Source organism: Semicossyphus pulcher, unplaced genomic scaffold (assembly GCF_022749685.1).
Source record: "Semicossyphus pulcher isolate SPU_LCO1_2020_fin unplaced genomic scaffold, fSemPul1.0.p SCAF_19, whole genome shotgun sequence".
Lineage (NCBI taxonomy): Eukaryota > Metazoa > Chordata > Actinopteri > Labriformes > Labridae > Semicossyphus > Semicossyphus pulcher.
In genome coordinates this window covers 3,097,548-3,121,954 of record NW_027211692.1, presented here as the reverse complement: position 1 = coordinate 3,121,954, position 24,407 = coordinate 3,097,548, and the positions used below count along the sequence as shown (strand labels likewise).

Genomic DNA, 24,407 nt, shown 5'->3' with positions numbered 1-24,407 from the left:
GTAAAATGACCCCTACTGTTGAGCGATAATTTTCATTGTAGTTTTGGAGAAGATGTTTTAATTGCTCATATTAAGAGCATAATTTATTTTGGAATGTAGCCTTCTGTAGCTTTTTATTTTTTTATGTTGTGTATTATTTATTGTTTTCTAACATTCCTGATCAAAACTATGAATTGAGTTGTACTTGAGTTGTAACTGTTCAAACAGAGATTAAATATGATGGAAGATAAAGACACAAAGAAAGGAGATACATCACATTTCAAATATGACCATTCTTAGAAATTGGCACCACTTGTTAGGGATGCATGATATTGGAGGTTTACCAACTTATTAGTGTTGATTGGAGATGCTGACTACTATTTTAGCTAAGGTTACACTTATATGATAAACAGGCCATGTTTTCTCACTGCCACCTACTGTATCGTCACACTGCTCGAGCATCTTACCGGCCTGTCAGCAGAAGAGTTCATTTGGGTTTTTATTACCAGTTACATGCCCATATTATCATGCATTCCTACCACATGTCTATTGTTCAGGATCAAAACTGTCTCAATCATTTAAAACGGGACTTTGTTTATATGAATTGATCTTATTATAAGCAGCAATATGACAATAAAAACAATGACCTTTGTTATCTTTGTGTTTGGCCCACAAAGCACACAAACATGATCCCAGATTGACCGAATAACTTAAGTGATGTATCGACTTTCTGTGTGTGTATCAGATGTGATGAAAGTGTCAAAATTCTCCCTTTAAAGCACAAAGAAGATTCAATTCAGGCTTCACAGACAGTTTTTGTTCAGACTGACTGAACTGAAATCACCAGGATCCTACTGGTGCTACACAAGCTAAAAACACACACTCATGTACTATAAGGTACTGTGGAATAAATGGCCCACTTCGATCATTTCAGCGTTTATTTCAGGAAGAATTCGACTGATATTATTGACCTATCACCCTTCAGACGTCTCAGAAATTCATCTGTGATGCCATACACTTTATCAAACCACTGTCACTGGGCCTCAGCTGCACTGTTTTGTATGTTTTTAACATTTTCAAAGCCTTGCTGTATAAAGTCACGATGATACGCCAGCCTGCAGATGTTCAGCTAACATGCAGCTACGCAGAGAACAAACCATGCTAGCCTGTTTTACAGCCTGTATATTCATACTTTTAGATCGTTTGCTAGCAGTGCTTTTAGCCATGTTTGCTCTCGTTATTTAATCGCTAACTTGGCACTCTGAGCACGTGCAGATGCTCACTTCCTGGTTGTTTTTCTTGTGAGAGTGCACTTCCTGGTTCAGGGCTCCGTGTCATCACATGCAGTGTGTTTTTGCTGTTTTTCAACCTGTTTTCTATTGTAAACTTTCTACATGAATTTTGTACTTTTTTTCTTTTTTATACATTAAAGATAAGGAGAACGACATTCACGTGTTGTTTCATGTCTGACTTTAGAAGCAACATACTATCTTATGTCATGTAACTACCCTCTATATTAAAAGTTCTTATATAAATAAATATATGACTGGACAAATCCAAGCCACAGCAGGTCAGATAGAGGTAATCCAAAATTTGATTGAATTTACTTCAGTACTGTACTTAAGCACACATATGATGTTCTTGTACTTAACTACCACTTGTTTCTAATACTTTATTATTCCACTACATTTATATTTACATTGCAAACCAAGATTTTTAGACATAAAACCTGCAAAAAGTTTGTATAAATATAATCTCTTTATATATTAAACTACCAAACAGTTCACACAAGCACAGCATAAACCATCGGTCAAGCTGATTTATTTGAAATAATGTAGAAGTTTGGACTTTTGGACAAAACAAGCAGGTGACACTTTGGGCCTTACATAGTGACAACATGTCTTACTTTATTCAGCATTTTGCAAACAAAGTAAATCAACGGATTGATGGAGAAAATAATTCCATTATTAAATTATTAAATTATTCAAATAAAAAGCTGCAGTCCTGGTGGTGCAGTGGTTAGCGCTGTTGCCTCACAACAAGAAGGTTCCTAGTTTGAACTCTGGTTTGGACGTAGTGAGCCTTTCTGTGTGGAGTGTACATGTTTCCACGTGCATGCGTGGGTTATTTTCGGGTACTCCCCTTCCTCCCACAGTCCAACGACATGCTCGTTAGGTTCATTGGTGAATGTGAGCATGAAAGGTTGTCTGTCTCTGTGTGTCAGCCCTGTGATCGACTGGTGATCAGTCCAGGTGTAACCCCACCTCTCGCCCAATGACAGCTGGGATAGACTCCAGCCCCTCGAGACCCTGAACAGGATAGGTGATATAGAAAATGGATGGATGGAAGTTGCAGTCCTATAAAAAAAAAAGTTGAAAATGAGCTCCACCTTTAGCAACTAAACTGGTAAAATCCTGCTTTTACATTAATATAAGATTGATAACAATATTAGAATAGGCTATATAATGATAAATCACATGGGGGATTTTCATAAATGTAATATTTTAGGTGCATTGTTCCTGTGTGTACTTAAATATCTTTAATAAGGACTTTTATTAGAGTTCTTCATCAGTTAAGTGTAAGCACTTTAACTACAGTGAAGAATCACCTGAGTACGTCCTCCCTGACTGAAAGTACCTGAACACGGGTACGTGCAACACAGCTGTCGGTGCATGAAGCAACATATTAGTGTGACATGTCATCTGGTCCTTGACAAAGAGATAAAGAACGATTCAGGGACGGAGTGAAAGACTGAAAGAGCAAACCAGGTGAAGAAATACTGACAGTTTTATTCCACCACAGAGGGATTGAGTTAATAGCCTGTCTGGCAGCCCAGATCTGAGCTGCGTCTCTGCCAACATTTAACACTGTAAAAAAATCTCATTTTGAGATGATGTCGCCCTGACAGGACGGCGAGGACAGCAGCTGTTTATTGTAACGAGGCGGAGCAGATGTTTACACATGTTGGGGGGCTCTGGAAGGGGGGCGGAGCAGCAGCCCCTCTGGCCATGCGTGACAGAGGACGGACAGACATCACTGAGGTCTCCATCGCATCTGGACAGCAACACGGATTAACGAGGTCAAGACCCTCGCTGCTCACACACACACACGCACACGCACACACACACACACACACACACACACGCACACGCACACGCACACGCACACGCACACGCACACGCACACGCACACGCACCAGAAGTGTTTACAATGACGGTCAACATGACAATCTGGTTCAGGCCTGAATCAAAACAGTGCAGAACATGTTTTGATGCTCTGTCTGAGGCCTTGGATGACCCTGGTGTAGCACAGTGACACTGAGTCACTGAATCGTTTATTCATGTTGTTGATAACACACGTGACCCACAGCATGTTGTTCATATGAGAACAGCAGGAAGGTATCATGGGAACAGGAGTCCTTAGTTCCCCTGTCATATTTGCTTTCATAATAATACTTAATATATATTTATTGTCTGGATGATTTATTTTTATACAACTAAGGTAACAGAAACACATCAAGCTCATCACAGGGTTGGATCACAGAGTCTTTTATGGTTGCCTTTGAGTTATAAACTCTTTTTATGGACTAATATGGGTTTGTTTCCATATAATAAACGTCTACTTAGCTGCAGCCACTGGTCAATATACCACACTCACACTGCAGTGACAAGTGCTGACTGTCTGACAAGCTGAACTCATGAGAGCCAGGAGCTGACGTGTTTAATTTACAATAAATCTGTATTTGGGGAGGTTTGGGGGTTAAGGTGCTGAGGTTTGTGTTGTGACATCTCTCTTCTCTCATTTCCTGTCTTCTATCGAACGTCACTGTCATATAAACTATGATGGAGGACGTATACACATCAATTACTGGAGAAAAAGTAGCAATAAAACAGTAAGTCAGTAAATACTCCAGAGCAAGTCTTGTAAAAGCTCTTGTAATGCAGAAAAATGACCGTTAGTGATATAATGTAAAGTATATGGACTAAACTTGTACATCACTTTTCTAGTCTTCCGACCACTCAGAGCACTTTTACACATTCACACACTGAGTACAAATCTCCAGTCAGATCTATGAACAGTCACACACCGATGGCTCTGCCTTCGGGAGCAATTTGGGGTTCAGTGTCTTGCCCAAGGACCCTTCGACATGTGCATCTGTAGCAGTAAGGGATCGAACCACAAACCTTCCTATTGAGAGACATTTATTTATATTGTATATAAATAATATTGGATTGTTATTATCACACAATGATGATAAAACAGCACATGAATGTAAAGTGTGTTCAGGTTGTGTACTTCCATGTTTTACTTGAGTGCAGAACTTGATTAAATGCACTTGATTAAACTCCAGCACTGCTATCAAAGGAATAAAATGCTACACTTTAAGGGTTTAGCACTTTAAAAAGCTATCACTTCTATCTGTACCATGTCTTTAATTTTATATGGCTGTGTGTTGCACTAATCTTGACAGACCAAACAATCAGTCAATCAACAGAAAGTTAATCTGCATCTATTCTGATAATAGATTAACCCCTTTTGTCTTTTTTAACCAAAAACTTAAAACATTAATTGTTTCCACCGTCTGCAAAAAGTCAGGATTTGATGATTTTCTTTGACAGATTAGATTTTAAACTGAATATTTGGGGTGTTACACAGTTGGTCGAATAAAACGAGCTTCTTAAAGATGCCACATGGTGCTGTGGAAAATCATGACAGTTATGTTTCACAGTTTTCTGGCACAGGACAAAATGATTCATCAGTGAATGAAATAAAAGTAAGATTCATCGATATTGAAAATAAGTGTTCATAAAAACCCTGTTAGTCCGTACACAATAAACAAAGGCAAGAATTCAACAGTTTATAAGGAATAGAAGGAGCTTCTGGCAAGCCAAAACTCTCTCTCACACACACACACACACACACTCTGTCTCTGCTGGTCTGTTACTGAGTCAACAGGCAGCATTGGGACCAGATATCCTCAGTTAAACTCCTTGGCAGAACGAGCCAATCATGCAGCTCTCAGGGAGAAATCAGGGATCTGATTGGTTGCAACAACAGGCACAAGTCTTTGCTGCTAAGTGGAAGCGAAACAGAGAGTGACCACACAGCAGGGGCACCGGGCCAGGGTTTAACTCTGTGTGTGTGTGTGTGTGTGTGTGTGTGTGTGTGTGTGTGAGTGTGTGTGTGTGTGGTAGGAGGACTTTAAGAAAAGAAAGAAGATGAAAGAAGAAAAGAAGAAAGAGAAGGATGATGGAGATGGAGAGAGAGAAATAAAGTCAAGTAGAGTCAGCATATAGAGTGCATAAAGAGTGCAGTGAGTGTGTGTGTTTGCAGATAAGAGTTTAGGTTTAATTAAAGGGGCAGAATGAGCTTAAAGGGACGTTCCGTAATTAATCTCTTTCTTAATCCCAGGAAAAGAGCAGCACGGGCTCCCTGTGTGCTGCATCGTTCCTCTCATTCATTCCAAGGCTCCGCTTGTTGTGATGCTCTGCAGTCCTCAACCAGCTGCAAACACACACCACTCCAAAGCACTCTGGTGTTATGTTATATATGTATGTAATGGCATTATTTTCCACCCAGCATGTCTCTCTCTCATCCTGTTACAATTCACTCTACTCTCAGTCTCTCTCTCTCTGTGTTGAACTTGAAATGAACCCAGCATGTGAATGGACTCGTTCCTAATCTTAATTGAAAAAATGGTCACACATTTCTGCAGCAGCGAGAGCATCACAAGAACAAGTCAGGGAGTAAAAATAGATATAAATCAATTTATCATTGGTGGACGGATTCATGAAACCTGGTGCCAAACTGAGAGTCAAATGTAGACATTGAAGCGCGAGGCAGCAAGTCCATCTTTACCTTCTTACAGTGAAATCAATGAAATCTGCCTTTAAAGGGTTTGTGTAATACATGTATTCATGTCTTCACACAACAGACTGGACTCAACTTATTATAAAAGGTGAGAATGAGATTAGTCAACTTTAACTCATTCAAAAGTCAAATCACAAATGAGTTTTATTCAAATTTTGCCCCATTTTGAGACACAAAGGGTTCATTTCAAGTCCAAAATGTCTTTGCTCGATGGATAACACCGTACGAACTTCCTGTTGCACAAAGGTTTCGGTATTTTCAGGACAAAGTGATGATGAAACTGTCTGTCTGCTGGAATTCACAGAGCAGAAGCTTCATTTCAGAGATGTCTCTCACCACGTAAACACCGTGAGGCGAGTCAGAATAAGAAGATGCAACAACCCTCAACACTTCCCACACTTACACCCTCCCTTTCAAGTTATGCTTAAGTTTATGTAGCAGCAGCATCACAGTGCTTTACATGAATACATATAAAACATAGTAATGTATAAATAAGCATGCAGACATGAGGAATGAAAGAGGAACAACTTAACAACATTGGATGACTATAAACCATAAATAAAACACAAAAGGAAGAATGTAACAATCAGAAAGCATTTAAAATGTTTTATGTGTTTCATAGAATTCATGTCACACAGAGGTTATAATACATGCATGCATGTGGCTGTGAATTTGAACTTGAATCAGCACCACCCTGCCTCTGCAGGATCTTCTGTCCCTGCAGACAACAATCAGCAGTCAGCACCTTCAGACGTTTAACGGTATCACAATAAGTTTCCATCTATGGTAAAGCACATCTCTGCAGCTCAGGTTTCACAGGTTCAACCAGCCGCCACTCCCAGGGGCTGAGGTCAGACATGAGACCATGCTGCTGGTTTTCCCCCTGTGATGCTTTGTGTTGTTGTTTTTGTTGCCTTATTTGGGAGAAAGAAGAAGAAAGGAAATGCTTTGAGTTTGTCCTGAGGCTCATTTAAATGCTGCCCCGCCCTTTTACACCACCCGTCACTGAGACGCCGCGCTGCCATGTTTGGTTTGATGAGTCGCATGTTATTACCAAATACAGTCATTCAATCTGCGCTGCAACACCATGAATGTCGGCTGACTTTCCCATTCAAACTCTGTTATATAAATTCCACATCACTGATTTTCTGTGACAACTGAGATTCTCAACAGCTTCATTTAATTACTTAACCACAAATATTCTCACTGTTGGGAGCATGCCTGATTTTACTGTCTGCACCTCTACATCAGATGTTAAGTTAAACATGTGTTACACATCTTTTTTTAATTATCCCCCTTGGAGAAAGTGAAAGCTGCTAAAAGCCTTTTCCTCATCTGTGTGAAGTTTGTATTCCTTTTTTGTTGAGCACTATTTTTACTTAAAATAAACTGACAAAACATTTCAGTCTTAAGGGACTTCCTGGTTTAATAAAAGGTAAATTAGTAAACTAATAATCCAGCTTTACATAATTGGCAACATGAGACAAAGTTCTATCTGTGGTAACAAAGGTTGGATGTTTCACAGTAGATAGCAAAGTGATGTAACAGCGGCACATGAATGCAGCTTAATATCTATGGCTAAATATTCTGACTATAAATGTCAGATATCTAATAAAAGGCATAAATATTCATGTGAATAAATCCAGAGGGCTGAGAAAGAAATCTTTTTGAAACAATGTTTTATTAGCAAACGTAAAAAAAAGTCTACTTGAGATCAAAATGACAAAATTAAACAGATTTATTTTATGGTTTGTGGAACACATACTGATATAAATATTCTGACAGAGCAAACGAAAGAGGAGACAGAAGTTTGCTTTTTGTGTGTAAAACTGGTTTAATTTGGTCCAAAGAAGTCGACCACGCCGTTTCCTTTACGAGCATCGAAGAAGAAGAAGTTCCTGTGAGGAGGGTCTCTTTGGGAGAGGGCCTGAAGGGGAGGACAGACAGACAGAGAGGAAGAGATTAATGATTCATTGAGCTCATAATGTTGGACATTTCCATTCTCACAGTCTACGAAATATAATAACACAAAAGTAATTTTAACCCAGAAACTCAGAAATAGAAAATTATTTTATGGCACAAAATGTTCAGGCAGATAAGTTTCTACTTGTGACTGAGGCCAGCTTCTTCTTCAGACAACACCGTCTGTTCCAGCCTCATGTCTATCTGAGGCAGGTATCAGGTGTGAAAAACATCTGCAGTTGTTTCTGATGTTATGCTGCGAAATCTCCTTCCAGTAACAGCACTCATTTGACCTAGTTGGTGACCTTAGAAGACTATTTCAGCTTGGACTTTGTGCCCTCTGCCTTCACAAAAGTTTAGAAGCTTAAAAACAGTGAAAATGATAAAACGTAAATTATTAATTAGGAGTGCATAAAAAGTTATGGACGAGGACACATCTAAGTGTCTCAGCTGACTTGGATATTCAGCAGAGTTTACTGTAAATGCACACAATGCATCCTGGGATATGTAGGCACTGCCGGCACAGCTCAGCCAGAGGCAGAACTCTGCTTTCTAGGTCAGTGTAGCAGACACAGAGGGATTAATTGGTTCATTTGACTACATTTACCATCAACACTGATTGTGCATCCTCACAGAACAGGGGCACAAGTCCTGGTAAAGTTGTCACAGGATTAGTTTTCTTTGTGTGAGTGAATTCAGTCAGATTAACCCGGCGAGACATCAGTCAGCCAGTTGCAGCAGATTTCATCATAACCATCATCATCATCACAGGGACGGTAAGTTGGCCTAGTGCCAGATTAATGCAGTCTGATCCTGAACTCAGTCCCCTTCCTCTAACAGACACACACGAACACAATCACACACACACGTACACACACTCTCTCTCGCTCTCTCGTTCCCTGAACTGAACTTTACCTCGGCCTGGGGTCAGCGTGCAAACAGCTCAGAGAAAAATGTTTCTGATCTTCTCAGTGAAATTAGGTATGCAGGTCACACACTGTGAAAACTTTCTGTTAGACTTTCTGCATTAAATAATGATGCTGTTTGGTCTGTGAGGTGAATCTTACTCACTGTTATGACCTCACTTACCAGACAGTCTGTGAGCTTAGACGTCAAGGTCAGACATCAGAGGCTAATTTAAGAACTTTTCAATAATTCAACAAAAACTGCGCTTAACATTCTACAAAAACAAAGTCACCACGTTAGATATGAGGCATTATGAGATCTACGAGACGACTTTATTCTCATCAGACTTTCAGGAATGATGAATCTCACTTCTCACTTTTAGGCTAAGGGTGTAAAAACACTGGACGGCAAACAGGATCCATTCATGTTATTATTAGTGATCTTTGTGTTGTGTTTGTATTTCTACTTCACATTATCACATCTCATTATTATTTTTAATTCTATCTCTTTACCATTTCAATGATTTACTTTCCAGCAAAGTTTGCATTTCAAAGTTTGTTGTTGTCTCTACAACTCTGCTCTTCGAAAACACATGTGAATGACATAACGGTTTGTCTTAAAAGTTCCTCTCCTGACATTTAACCCCTAACCCCTAACTAATCTAATCAATAGCAATCATTATGTGTCGCTTACATTAGATAAATCCTGGCTTCTCCTCTGATTCACCTTGTTTTTCTGTAGCACCCATTACCATTATTATTATTATTATTATTTTAACCTTTATTTAACCAGGAAAAATCCCATTGAGATTAACAATCTATTTTTCAAGGGAGTCCTGGCCAAGACAGGCAGCAGCATAAAAAACATAGTTCCAGACAAAACAGCACAAAAAGTGGCAACATTTAAATTACACACTAGAGAACAGAAAAGCAAATCACATTTTAAATGTTATTTTTCTAGCTGTCGGTTTTGCAACCAGATTAAAAACATCTACATCCGAAAGAATCCATTTGGGACAGAAATCATAAAAAGATCCTGAGAGTGCAAAGAGTGCTGCCCGGCACTTCTTAGTGGGATAAGGGTACAAAGGTAGGAAAGAAGCAGACCAAGAATTCCCTTATATATAAAAGTGTACCAATGACGGAGCCTACGAGTGAGATAAGACCACTGATATGAGAACAGAAACATGCGGAGAAGAGAGTGGGGAGTGACATGCAGCAAAGGGCCGAGGACAGGAGTCGAACCTGCGGCCGCTGGGTCGAGGTCTGTTGCCTCTGTACCTGCTCTACACACTGACCTAAACCAGCACCCCGACTTTGACTTTTTGAAAAATAAACTTAAGATATAAGTCTGTGTGGTTCCTGTGTGGTTCCTGTGTGTGGTGTGTGGGTACTGTGTGCACAAACAGTGTAAGTGTAATTATTCAGTCACATGGTATCCATTAGGTTTCATAGTAATGGTCCCATAATGTTCTTATACGGTGCATTATCAATGAGGTTATTATTTTCCCCGAGTCGAGAGGCTGCTGCCAGAGCGTCACACTGTCTCTCTCTGTGGTCACAGTGAAAATCATTTCCAGTCAGAGCAGAGCGGCTGCCGTCTCTCTGAAGCTGACCCAGAAACCAGCAGAGTGGCCACCTGTCAGCTGACTGCCTCGCTCGCACACCAGACCGGCCTCCTTCATATTTTACTACAGCAGAGTGAACATCAGAACATGCATCACAGTTGAGCATCCAAATAAAGCTCCTTTATTGTTGTACATATTCACAGATTAAAAGGCGTCCTCAGGTTTACATAATGCTTACCTTGACCACTTCCTGTCCCAGAACTCCGCCCACGACAGCGCACACTGGAGACAACTCAGAGAAGCAGAAGCTGGGGACAAACAGAAAAGGTAGAGACACTGTGACTAAATACAAAGTGTGATGTCAAGAAACTGAGAAAGTTTACACAAAAATCTCCGCCTGGAGCCGTGTCAGCGCACCAGCTGATTTATGTGTCTCGATGTCTGGCGCCGCCGCCGTGACTGCTGTGGCAGAGTTGAACTAAAGGGCTTTTCAAAGACAGTGGAAGCATAGATTTCTGTATAATCACAGTTTGCAATCGCTGCTTCCCAATGATGGAGATGGACTGTGTTAATCTGGAAGATCTTCTGTCACAGAACGCTGGTGTAAAAATGCTAAGGCCACAAACCGGGAGGGAAGAAATAACATTTCTTAGAGATGAGTGTGAGTGATGGGGACACAGAGTGACAGAGTTAACAAGGTGAGAGGGATAAATAGGGGAGTGGGATGCTGGACAGAGAATGAACCTGAACCATACTGTGAAGGTTTAGAACATGAACAGTATGTTTGGGTTCTGATAACTGGTTGTTTTGTTTAGTAAGTTGTCTTTTAAAACACCACGACTAAACCTTATCGCAAAGTTTTCATTTAATAACCTTTATTTAAATTAATAATCTCAAAGATTTTCATTTAAATAAATGTTTGTTAAGTCTCTATCTATCGCCAAATAAGGAAACACAATGGTGATTGAGACTATGGCCCACTGATGAAAGCCTTAGCATTTACAGAATTACAGACTGGGTGTCTGTGGCAACATTCACAGGAAAAAAATCACAAGCGGCGCCCAGTTAGTGACGTGTTTTTCATCACCCATGGGTAGGCGGAGCTAAGCGGCTGCTTTTCCGCTCTCTGCAAGTGTTGCGAGTAAACAGTAATCTACTATGGCTGAACAAACAAAGAAAAGATGGATGACTACAGATACAACTTCAACAAGAAGTGAAAATCCAAAGAAAAAGAAACAAACTCGACGCTCAGATGAAGCAAACAGTCTGAAAAGGAAAGCGACCGTCAGCCAGGAAAATCAAGAGTAACAACCAGAGCCAACCGTGGACGTCACACATGCAGCCCTGTCTAGATATCTGGGAAGTGTGCTCCTGCAATTACCGTTTATGGCCGTGGGTGCCCTCAAAGAGAGCGAAACTGAGATCTTCGATATTATCACTTTAAAGGGCATCTAAGGTGTATAAATATACTGTATTTCAAGTATTGGAAATTGAGGTAATAGTTCCTTTGGGTGCTGTGGGTTGGCACTTGTGAAATATTGAAGTCAGAAAACAGGTGGAGACGCTTCATACCTCACAAAATCATCATTCAGGAGGTCACTGCTCACAGCCAAGGACTCCAGGACGTCACCACGGATCTGTTTCAGGAGCTGACTGTCCTCTGCAAAGGATTGTGGGTCAGGGTCACGGCCTTTGTCTGTGCGGAACTTCAAAAGAACTGTGGAGACAGAGGGAAGAAGGAGAGGAAAGAGAGAGGGAGAAACATGATCAACAGGAAATAAACAACAGTTTAGAGGCTGAAAACAAGTTTAAAATGTTTCTATGGAGCCATATTTTCCATATTAACTATTTCACTATAGCCGTTTATAATTTCATCACGCTTTAAATGGCTTCCACTGTAAATTATCATTGCATGGAAAAACATCTCATCTTGTCTGCTGCTCACTTTGAAAGACGATAAGATCCGGATGTGGTTACACCATCAACCATGTCATCCGATTAGGCCTACGTTTCCCTACATCAAATTAAAATGTGCATGTATCAGTGCATGCAAAGACACTGCACACACACACCTGCACATGTTCAGTAAGGAAACAGGGTAAAAAAAAGAACACCTTCCTGTGTCGGCTGCAGGACCGCCTGAGAAATCAGAAACATGCACTTTATTCACTCATGAATAAGTTTTCAAACAGCAACCGACTCTGCCACACACATCAACATCTCGCCCCCATGTTTCCTGTTCGTCCATTAACTTCAACCACAAGAGGAAGTCCTCCCACGGTCATTTCCACCAGCTTGGCACACACACAAATACACACACAAATAAGAGTAGCGAATCATTTTAACACCCCAGCTCTGCCCTTTATCAGTGACACTCTGTCTGAAGAGAGTCAGAGCCTGTCACAAGTGGTGTCACACTCAGGAAGGAAATCAAAACAGAATTTCCTAACAGAAAATAATAATGCACACATGGATGGAGCGTTGATCTTATCTCTGTACCCACACATGCAGCAGTGACAGTGATCACAGAATTAAGTGGAGGGGAAATATTCATGATGGCCCTTCATGTCACAACCTGCAAAAGAAGGCCAGATACAAAGACCACACGCTGTCTATTTTTTCTACTAATTCCATGGAAACACCCGTATTTTTAAACTGAAGCCATATTTCAACACATTTTAGGGTCTAATTGACGAAAAAGGTAAAAAGCTTTCACAATTTCTCCAGCTGATTGCTTCAGACGGCAGCTGAGAAACAAGCTGTACTGGCTGCAAAGTAATCATTGAAGGCACAAATGCTTCTGATCGAAGTAGGTCGACCTGTTCTGGAGACAGGGGTGGGCGGAGGCTCAGTCTGTAGGGACATGGCTTGTGTCATTTCCTAGCAACTGTTGAGGTGCCCTTGAGCAAGGCACCGAATCTCTGTCCACATGCAGCCCCCTCAGTCTGACATCTCTCCATTAATGCAGGTCCTGTTTGTGGATGTGTGTATTTCGGACCTGTGTGTGTAGCATGTTTCTAATAACAGAGTGAAAACATTCAATTAATAAAAATAATAATATTAAATTAATAAAGTATCTTATTCTTCTATTTGTTTACAACATAAGGGAGAGAAGCCATACAGAGATGGACCTTTTTGTTAGAATAAGAGGGTTTTTTTAACCATCAACATGTGTTACAGCGCTCGCTTCAAAGCCACCAGACTCCATCGACAAAAACATGTGACTTTGTTGATATTAAATACTCGACCTGCGCCTCTGGCGGTCAGTAAGAATGAAATAGAACAGTGATTTTACCATGAAGAAGATGTTTCTTGTCTAAGGCTGCCTCAGTTAGTTCGTTTTTCTGTGTTATTGTGGGTTACGCAAACATTGTGAGTGATCCAAACTAACCATTTATAACACAAAAAAGAAGCGATCAGGCAGCAGTGGACCAGCAAATCCCATACTCTGCAAGGTTTACCCACAGAGCAGGTAGGAGAATACCTCTACAGTGAACTTTATGTCTACAGTATATTGGTTACCGTGTTTGGCAACAAGATGAGCTTCTTATCAAATGTTGAAGCATCTCTAACAATGGAATAACGCGCACTTCTAGAGGGAAAATAACTTTCTTAATGTGTGCGACACAGTGAAGAGTCTGCTCTAGTTTTATTGATATATTATCTATTCTGTATTGTGTAATAAATAAATAAATCTGGTTACTTAGAATGGGCTCAGCTGGCTTGTCAAACTGGTGGGTAGAGTTATTTGGGTGAGTCAGCTGCAGCTCTCTGGGTTTAGGACATTTAGTTTTTTTTGTCCTCGAATCACTGAGATCTCGCATTGACATGATTTGTTAATGTGAACCGTCCAGATTGCTGCTTAAGTAATTCTGATTTATTATGTTGAAAGTGTTTCTATTTATCTGGCTGCAACAATTTGGAAAATAAAGTTTGACTTGATCAGATTGCATGTCAGAGTACGACAAGTTTTATATACTGAAAAAATTAAATGTATCAATTTAAATATTTCTGTATCAGCCTGATCTTATGTCACACTTGCTTCCATTGCATCTCATCAGGCTGCCTTCAGATAAAACAAACAGAATTTAAAGATAAGACACACACACACACACACCTGCGGTTCAGATCACCCGACTGTTCCTAGTGAGACAGGAAGCAGTTGTAACAGAGGAAGAGCCACTTCCTCATCTGTCGCCTCAAAACAACAACCGCTGGCTCCAATTATAGAAGCAGCAAAGGAATAATAACACTGCCTCCTGTCTCACACTGACTATATAAAAAACAACTAGGCGGTGTTTCCACTCAGAAATTAGCCTGACAAGCTTCAGCCTGAAGACAGGGCGAGGCTGCGGTGGGGAGGTGGGTTTCAGAGAGGGGAGTGATTACACTGAAGGTCAAGGACAAGATGTTCAGAAGGAAGATGTGCAGCGGATAGAAAATAAATACACCCCATTAAACAACATCCAGATTCATGTCACCAGGAATTCAAAGGCAATAAATCTATTATTCCAACTAATTAATACACAGCACCTCACCCCCACCCTTTACTGAAGCATCACTTAAACTATCTAAGGCAGTTCCTCCAAGGTGGCACAGTAACACAAGCGTGACACCTGTGTCGAATCACAACAATTAACTCAACGACATGACAGCTACAGATGTGCCATTGTTCCTCTGTTGGTGTTACAGGCTGATTGACAAAAGACAGAAAGTCTCTAATAAATGTCTAATAACTCTTCAGAATGATCACATGATTTCATATATGTCTTATTCTGACTTCTTATATTTATCACCTTTTGAGATTTGAATGATTTTCACAACCTATTAAATGTTAAAGTAATGCATCGTCCTGCAAAGAGATGCCGGATTATTATTGGAGCGTATTATAAAGTCTACAGGAGTTTAAATATGTTAATACATTTTAATTTGCATTGTTTATATTATTTATGCACTTTTTGTAATGTAGACATCTGCACCTATTAACCATGTTCTGCTTATTTCCTCTTCTTCTTATATGATTCTTGTCATGTGGTGTCATGTAGGTGTCGGGCTGTTCTCTATTCTCTGCTCAGTGCACATGACTGGCCATGGACGGCCTGTGATGGAAACTAGCGTGCAAAGAGTGGGGATGGTGCGGGGCCAGGTGACAGAAGCACATAAACAACTCTAAAGAGAAGGTCATCACACACCGTAAATACCCTGAAAACAGGAAGGTACCCTTCACATTTTAAGGGTCAAAAGTTCCGTCAGGTTAACGGCCCCAAACATTTGACATTTGGTCATATGTCATCATTCATGTGCAACTCAGAGTGATGATATTCTTTCTTTTATAAAAAAAATGCTACATTTTTTATTTATTTTCTTTTCAACAGCTAATTTATAACACTTATATTTAAGAAACTTTATTGACATGATTCTTCACGCCCAAGCAGTGATAGCAGATCAGCTAAATTAGTGACTTTCGGTCGCGCTGCAGAGTTCCTCCACATTTTCGGTTTCTAATTTCTATTCTTTTTTAGACCTCTCAGAATCCTTTGTTTTATTTGATTAATTCTCTGTATGGAAATTCTGTTTGTGTCTTTCCTCCTACACAGAGATCTCAGAGGACCTCTTATATTCTCGTATAGTGCTCAGCTAAATTATAGTTGTGTTGGCAGATATGCACTGTTACTCACCTCATCTCTTGGATCTCAATAAGACTTGAATGCACAGTTCGCCAACAAATATGAATTGATTGATTAAAGACTAAAACAAGACTATACTTTATATTTGACCATTTTTATGCTATGAATCAAAAAGCTGATTAGTCCAAATGTAATATAATGAAAAAACCACACTGGGTAGAGTTGCAACTACTGCTTTTCTTGATTGACTTTAAGTCAGCTTAAGATTAATTAATTTTTGAAACTGCACATAATATAAACAATCAGCAGTTACCAGGGATCACAGTGTCTCACATGTCTTAACATCTGTCTTCGTTTCGGAGAAATGTTCCAAAAAACACCAAAAAGGTGAAGACAGAAATGACAGGAAAAAGCTCATTTTTGAAGTTAGAACCTTTAAAACTTTGTACTTCCACACAATGAAATGATGCTTTAAGTACCGTGAAGCAGGAAGTAGTCCACTGGTGTTCGCTTCATACCGACTTTGGCCTTCTCACTCGTCCAGTCAACCTCCAGAGCCTCCTTCAGGGTGCAGAAACTTGCCGTCTGATTGGTTGGAGATTAAAAAGCAATATCAATAATAAAGTCGACAGCAGGTGAACCCAATGAAAAATAGCTGACAGTTGACAAAAAATGTGTTTTTATATCTTCTTCAAGCTTGAGAGGAGATTAAATGTTAATGTTTGTAAGAAACGACAGAAAACAATTCAAAAGGAAGAAAAGTTGAACTTGAGGAAATCTGACCTCCAAATGTTTAAAAATATTTTTCTATTTAATGAAAATGTTCTCAACATTTTCAACTTCTTGTATCTTAAAATTTTTTTGTAAAGTTCCTCAAGCCTCTATTTCAGAGTTACCACACATGCAGTAGTTTATTAGAGTCAAATAGTTCATCGTCTTTATATAAGACATTTTTTTTATATCAGGTCGAGTAGAATAAAATACTTGTCTGTTTCCACAAACCTTTTTCACCATGGTGGTCTCGTTGGGGTCGATTTTGGCTTTCTTTGCCTCTGGACCATCGTTAGAATTTCCACTCGGTTTCACCACTTTAGGTTTCTCCCTTAAAAGCGAGTGAAGAGAAAGGAAAGGTGAGGATATTTGGACGTAGCAACTTGTCAATCACAAGGCAGCCATGGCCTAAATCATACCCTGCTGTATTGTCTGTTTACTCTTAATGGGACCATCGTTTACTGCATTGATGGGGACTTAAACTAGAGATTGCGATGATAAACTCATTAGGAAATATTTACTGAGGGAATAAATCAAGAGAGAAGGAGGCTCATGTTCCCATAGATTTCAATCAGTAGTCTGAAGACCATAGGGTGACATCGAGGTGGCTGCAAACACTTCTTATATACAGTCAATGATCATATTGTTATATTTGTGTCGCCCAGCTCGAGTGTAATTTCTGATCAGTCCACTTAACCAACAGCAGCCCCACGTGTCCATTGTTTAACCGAGTGACTGTCACGAGTTAAAAACACTTTGAATTACTTCCCACACTTACTCAACATAGTTGTGCTCCTTGCCAAGGTTGCAGAACATGTAACCATAGTAACCGTAGACGTCACCACAGAAGACCTTGATGTTGCGCTGAGAACAGAGCTGGTCGACCCGCACCATCAGGTCTCTGGAGCAGCCTGTCAGACACACCTGAGGGAGAAACAACAGTCAGAGAATCTGCCTACTGCCCAAAGGATTTTCTGATCAATCACCAGTATCACCAGTAATTCCACAATGCTTCTGAGCCACAGCAGCTCACACGTGAAACTGCTGGTAGACAAATGTCTTTTAACTTAATGTGTCATTTCACCAGTCCTTTTTAACCATTTTATCTAAACATGGCAGCTTTATTTGCAGCTTCTGTAAATTATAGGCTATCATTTGCTGTGTCTAAATATCAAGAATGTTTTGTCTACATGGATTTAATCCGAGGTAAGAAGCAAACCGTGTTTGAGAGGCTCTGTCCAAATGATGCAAATAACTCAAGTTCCACATTTGACATTTATGAAACTGAACTCCCACTGTGTTGGTCTGTTGTTTGTGTGCTGTCATTCACTCATTTCCATTCTTATTAATATGACATTAAAACTGCTCACAATAACATCAACTGATGTTGCATTTAATCCCAAAGGGAGAGACAGAAATATTTTACTGCTGAAAATTGACTGCAGAACAAATCTGCAACTTTCAGCCGACTCAGTTCTTGGAACAAACAAACAAACAACTTTAAACGGCTGCTGGTCAGCTGCCAAACTGACCGAGACACACCTCCTGCAGCCTCAGCAGCATTGTGTGATAGTTCTCCTACAGGGACACAGTGTACCACGAGGATGGGCTGGGTCCAGCTTATCCTGCAGACCCAGTCCAGCACACCCAGAGCACCCTCAGCTACTGATAAGAAGGATGCTGCATCTTGGACATCAGTGGGTCTGAGTACACAACAATTACAAAAACAGCTCTACATATTACAGATAGCAAAAGCCATAATCAAAGCATCTACAACCTGATGCATCTTCCTCCAGTAGCTTCAATCTACTTTTAAAAAGATTTGAAGAGATCAGGTCCTTCAGACCCAAATCCTCCTGCAGCAGATTCCAAGCAGCTGGAGCAGCGTACCTGAAACACCTTTTCCCCATTTCAAGACGCACTTCGCAGACAGATAGCAAAATAAAGCCTTGCGAGCGGGTTCCAGAGCAAAGACTGTGGCTTCAAGCATTTTTTAGATTAATAAGATTACTACATAAGTAAGAGGGAAGCAAGTTAAGAATCGCCTTATAAATAAGGACGTGCCAGTGATTTAGTCTATGGTCGGACAATGTTTGACCAATCGTAAGCCTGCAGACGAACAAGAAAAGGCTAGGGCTGCAAGATATGCAAAGAAAGTCTGATTGTGATTATTTTGACAGACTGTAATAATGCTTTATTATTCAGTTAGTAATGATTGTTATAAGCCATGACGACGTGAGCGTCTATATTGCAGCATTACAGTTCTTTATTATATTATTTAGTAACACAATTGACCTTCTTTAAAACTTTGCAGCTTCTGCTATTTTGAGATTATTCAATTTCACTTATATTTCAATTAATTAGCAGCAATACAAAATACATGTTGTAGTATTCAGCTAAATTAACTGTTTTTTGTTCGTTCTCTTCTCTCTAGTAAAGTAGAAGAAGTAGCAGCAATGTGACTTTTGGTGCTGTATTTACAACATAATGAAAGGAATAAGAATTCAAAAACTGTTTGACATTGGTTTTTTTATTGCAGGTGAGACACCCTGTCAATGAAATCTCACATCAATGCAGCTCTGATGAAGTTGATTAGTTAAACTCGAAATTCTAACTTTTAAATTTACATTTATATTTAGTCACAATAAATTAATTTGATGGACAAAAAGTGGGTTTTCAGGTGCTTTCAGTGTGTCAGAAACAGAAAAACAAAGTTGCATAATATTTGGCCTGTCATGTTATTTATGTGGTATTTTTGTGTGCATGAATCACAGCAAAACATAACAAAAAGTTAAACATGCAAAGAGAGCGACAGAGTATCTGTAGCGAGTCAGCAGCACTCCGAGAGCACCCAGATGGACGGTGAGTTTTTCTATTGTATTCATCCCTCTGTAATTAGGACTCTTGTATGAAAACTCTGACCACACTCCAACTGCTCCACTTTAATCACCCTCCATCTTCCTGCTGAGCCACACAGACACATCCGAGGAAGCAGATAAAAGTGACGAGTGGTCTACAGCAGAGAGAGACAGAGACCCCCTTCTGCTTTCTAGATTTTCATTTAATCTCAAGCTCTTTAAATTGGCTCGTCCTCTCCTCCCTCTCTGTCCCACTAACATCTATCTCCTCCCGTCCTCACTTTACTTCGTCCTACTTTTATCTTCCTCCGTCTTCCTCTTATAACACTCTCCCTCCTCCCTCCTCTCGACCTTTACTTCACACCCCCTGAGGGAAGAAACTGCCGACAATTCAGACAAAACAGGAGTGAAAAAACCTCTCTGTTATTCTTCTGAAGATGTGTTCAAATACATTTTGCCTTCAGCGGTGAGAAAAACCTGTAAACCAGTCTGTGTTTAGCTGCTTGTGGATGTGAATACTAAATGCTGAAACTACCATTATAAAGAAAAAAAAATTCACTCATGCATTAATTGCTCAGTGTTATTACTGTTATATTCATTGTTTGTTGTAGTACAGTGAACAGATTATGCCTTTTTGTTGTGCACAAGGTTCATGTAAGTCATTAAATGCATCCAGTGGGAATTAAATTCCTACTAAGGGAATCAAACTCTTCACCCTGCATGCACAAACTATCAGATATGTAAGAAAATCATTCTGCAGATTTGCATTTTCACATCAAAGCTATGCAGTGATTAGAACAGTCGCCTCGTGCATTTTCTTCCTGTGCCTTTGTGGCATTTCTCCAACTCCTCTGGCTTTTCCTTCAGTTCATAGACTTGCATGTGAGGTTAGTTGGTGACGCTAAATCTATATGTCAGAATATTCAGTGTATTACAGGCAATACAATACAATGATTACACCCTTACAGCTGCCTTTTAACTCCAACAGTATTAAATTATGTTTACATCCATATTGGGTCATCAGAGTAGAAACCAAAGCTATTTAACAACAAACCAATAAGAGAAGGGAATGTGTCAATAACACAGTCCTCCACCCACTGAACACTGCTGTAAATCCAACAGAACCATATAAGGTAAAAACAGGCATTTAAACAGCAGCTGTCCTAAGTGTGTAATTATTATCAAGGTAATTATTAGATGACAAGCCAATTGTAAAAAAGACAAATAAAGAATGAATGTAACCATTACTATTGATCAGAGAACAAAACTAAGCTGATGCCAATACTGCAGCAGCACTTGACAGAAATAAGCTTCATGCACATGTTTTGGTCCTGCAGCCAGAAAGAGACACAAGGAGAGCTGTAGATGTTGGATATGTGCTTCAAGCGACATCTAGTGGTCACACTGGGTATTACAACACTAACTGACTAACTGGAGCATCTTTTGATAGGAAACCATGCTGCCCTACAAACTATCAGAGTTACACTGTAGCTGAACTGGACTTCATCTACATTTGGACAATTATCAAAGAGACTTAAAACAGGAGGAGGTTTGTTACAAAAAAGTGCTCAGAGTGGAGCTTTCCTTTAAAAAGTTTCACACTCTGACTTACAAGAAAAGCCACATTTGGTGTACGATGACACTTATGTAAATGAGTGATGATACTCATTTAAATTATACTAACTATACTTGAATGCTGATGTCTTTAAGTTAATCAGTCTGTCTGATGGTCTTGTATAAAATTTCATTTCTACTCACTGCATCAAACTGCAGAAAGAAGTCATCTGGTTTATCTTCCACTCTGTCCGAGTCTGCGTGGACCTCCACCATGGGGTTGAGGTTCTGTGCTCGCTCCAAAGAGGCCTGGGCTCGATTCTGACCCTGAGCGGTCACCGGAACTAGGAACTGGGCTCGACAGGACTCTTCCGACACCTGGTTGAGACACAAACAGAGTATAGAGCAGGTTGGAGAATGTGCTTTCCTTGTAAAGAGCATCCTTAAAGTACCTCATTATCAACATGCAGCAAAGGCTCTATTTCATATTAGTTAGTTAAAGATTATTTGCACTGTAAGGAATGGAATGGTTTCTTGAGCGGGAATTTAATGTTTCCATTCTTTAAGGAAAATAATTGTTCCAAAATATGTATCAATTATTCGCAAGCTGCAGACAAAAAATCAGCAGCGAGTAATATGAAGCCAGAATTAAACTGTTGTCTGGTTTGTGTCCTCAAAGAGAGGTGAAAATCCTTGAAGGTATTTTTCCACAGGCAGCATCTAGAGGACATGCAAATAGTATCGTGAAGGCTGAAGTTCCCACATAAGGCCTTCTACTATTCTATTGATTTTGTGGGCCACAAATACATCACACAAATATGTCGTTAACAGCTGAAAGCTATTACTTCTTGATTGAACCTGAGAATCAGCTATGTATGATCTTTATGCTCTGATGAGGTCAGGAAAAAGAGCATCTGAGCATGTGTTTAGGTGTGTATCTCTTGCACATGTACCTGTTCATGGTCAAGCAAAGTGAGTCCTTTAACACCAGCAAGGATTAAGTTCTTGGCCACTTCAGCACCCAGCCCACCCAGACCAGCCAGGAGCACTCTGGACCCTCGCAACCTGTAAAAAAAGAAAAGACACAAACAAAAATGCAGACTTCATATCATGTTGATCAAAATGTATTTGTTCAGTCTATGCTTTGGGCTGTATGGGTTTGTAACAAAGTAAGCAATAACTTTAGCTGAACTGTGGTTTTAATTAAAAGGAAACTTTGCACTAAAGATACTTAAAGAAGAGACAAGTTTAGCAACAAAATATAGGTTCAATAAAATGTTACTACTGTTATAATTAACAATACATTTCACACTTTCTAAATGTCTAACATGCATATGAAAGCAATACATCCATATCTGTTGTTTTAAATTTGCTTCCTTTTGTAAAAACTGTGTGGACAATACAACGACCCGAGCCTATATGGATATAGTTATCTCTAACACTGAACATACTTCCATCTCTAATAACTATTTTAACCTAACTATCCGCCATGCTTAAAAAAAAAGAAGTAAAAATCAAAGACTTTAGTGAAACCCGGTGCAGCAAGAGTGCTCTGCTCAACTCTTCCGCTGCACAGATTAGCCTCTGGCAGGCTAACTGAGCTAACTGACCTCTTTTGAGCATCTAGTCCCCACAACCGGATCTGGCGGTCGTACTGTGCTGCTTCCTCCTCACTGATGACCGGGTCTTCCTTCTCGACCATATCAATCATTTTCGCTCACTTTAAAGACTGAAAATACGCCGCAAAGAAGCCTTTTTTATGCAGCTACAGATGTAGCTGTTTCAAATGCCGCGACAGTCGCGCTGAATGGGCGCCGGATGATGACGTTGCTAGGACTAAACAATAGATGTTTTTTCTTCGTTTTATTAAACCGCTATAAAACATATAATCGATTTCTGGATACCGTCGTTATAATTTCTTGATGTATTCATTGAATTACACCCTCCATTTATATAAGAGATTTCTCTGTTGCCGTGTTCGTTATAACATTTGTATTTATATGTGTATTCATTACGATCTTTAAAATAGGTAGGGAGCCTACCTTAATTAATTTGGTTTTTAATGTATGCCTCGGCCAATGAGCCCTCAGATGTAAATTTTAAGTCCTTGGAATAAATCCAAAGATATAAAATTGCTACCTTTACAATCCTCAACGGTCGATCAAGGATGAGAGGTGGGTAAATTTTTCCCTGGGTTTTGTCTCTTACGAACAGTTTCACAGCCTTTTTCAAATGACTTTTCTTTTTATTGGCCTTCAGATTCTATATCTAGAAGGTGCTGTGAAATATGCAGTAGAATAATTGGGGGGGAAAAGTTCCAATCTTTTTTATATGAGTCCTACCTCGGCAGTATCATTATAGCTAGTAACGTTTATTCTCAAGTTTGTATTTTGCACACTGCAAATATACTTCAACCTTACAACTGTTAACTTCCACATTTCTTCCACAAAACCGGAGACCTGCGGCTTGTTCATTAAAGTAAAACTCATATTGTTTTTATTTTTTAATTGCGTTTCTTATATTTTTTCGTATTATAGTGTCTGTTTTCTACTTCTATTTCTTGACTTGCAGTACCTGCATCCGTCTTTCTATATGTTTTTAATTTGCTATTTATGTGCTAGGGGACCAAGACAAATTCCTTGTATGTTAATCCTTGACAATAAACTGTGTTATGATATTTGATGAGAGTACTGGAGACTGCCGTGGCCTTTCGGGATATTGTTCAGTATGTTTTCTATTTCAACAACTAAAACGTCATTACACATCTATTTTCCATGGAAAACCTGTCAATATATTTATTTTCCCCTAGAATGCCCTAAAATAATTTATGCATGATAACATTTAAAAAGACAGGAGTCTATTTACTGAAGTCCCCATTGCATGGAACAAAATAAGCACAATGTAAAAGGTAAGAACATAATTTGTATATTTTGGATAAATACAAAATCATTTTTTGAGCAGCTTCTAAAAAATCTACAGACAGCAAACATGTACTGTACATATTGTAATTCAGCATAGCCCCATAAAACTGGTTACTTTGCTCAGTATGTCTAACCTGAATAAAAGTGAGGTTGGTCCTGACGAGTTTGCTTCTTGTTCTGCACACCCATAAGCATTATTGTAATGTATAAGGCAAAGAATTTGTCTCTCGTGTAGGGGGGGATATGATGCTCTATAGATGCAGTGTAAAGCATCCATAATTGGTTATGATTATATTTAAATAGGCTACTTTGTAATAACTACTTGGTCTGCCGTTGCACCTGCGAGTCAAACTCGGGGGCCTATTTCATCCAGCGATCACCTTTCGGTTAT

General features: G+C 39.6%; 1 protein-coding gene across 1 annotated transcript; it reads right to left on the bottom strand.

Moving 5' to 3' along the window:
• Positions 1-7,558: 7,558 nt before the first annotated feature.
• Positions 7,559-22,882, bottom strand: sae1 (SUMO1 activating enzyme subunit 1). The gene is made up of 9 exons (XM_069668582.1): positions 22,706-22,882; positions 22,049-22,160; positions 21,300-21,473; positions 17,462-17,607; positions 16,915-17,014; positions 16,392-16,497; positions 11,858-12,002; positions 10,524-10,593; positions 7,559-7,777 (listed from the first exon to the last, which is right to left on the bottom strand). Exons 1-9 carry the CDS (start codon positions 22,804-22,806, stop codon positions 7,685-7,687), a joined length of 1,047 nt encoding a protein of 348 aa, XP_069524683.1. The 5' UTR covers positions 22,807-22,882; the 3' UTR covers positions 7,559-7,684.
• Between the last annotated feature and the right edge of the window lie 1,525 nt (positions 22,883-24,407).

Coding starts and splice junctions, on each gene's coding strand:
- sae1 (XM_069668582.1), bottom strand. CDS start 22,806: ATGATTGATATGGTCGAGAAGGAAGACCCGGTCATCAGTGAGGAGGAA. Junction 17,608..21,299: donor TCTTTCTGCAGTTTGATGCA/GTGAGTAGAAAT, acceptor TTTCTCCCTCAG/GTGTGTCTGACAGGCTGCTC. Junction 7,778..10,523: donor TGGGACAGGAAGTGGTCAAG/GTAAGCATTATG, acceptor CCTCCCCTTCAG/GCCCTCTCCCAAAGAGACCC.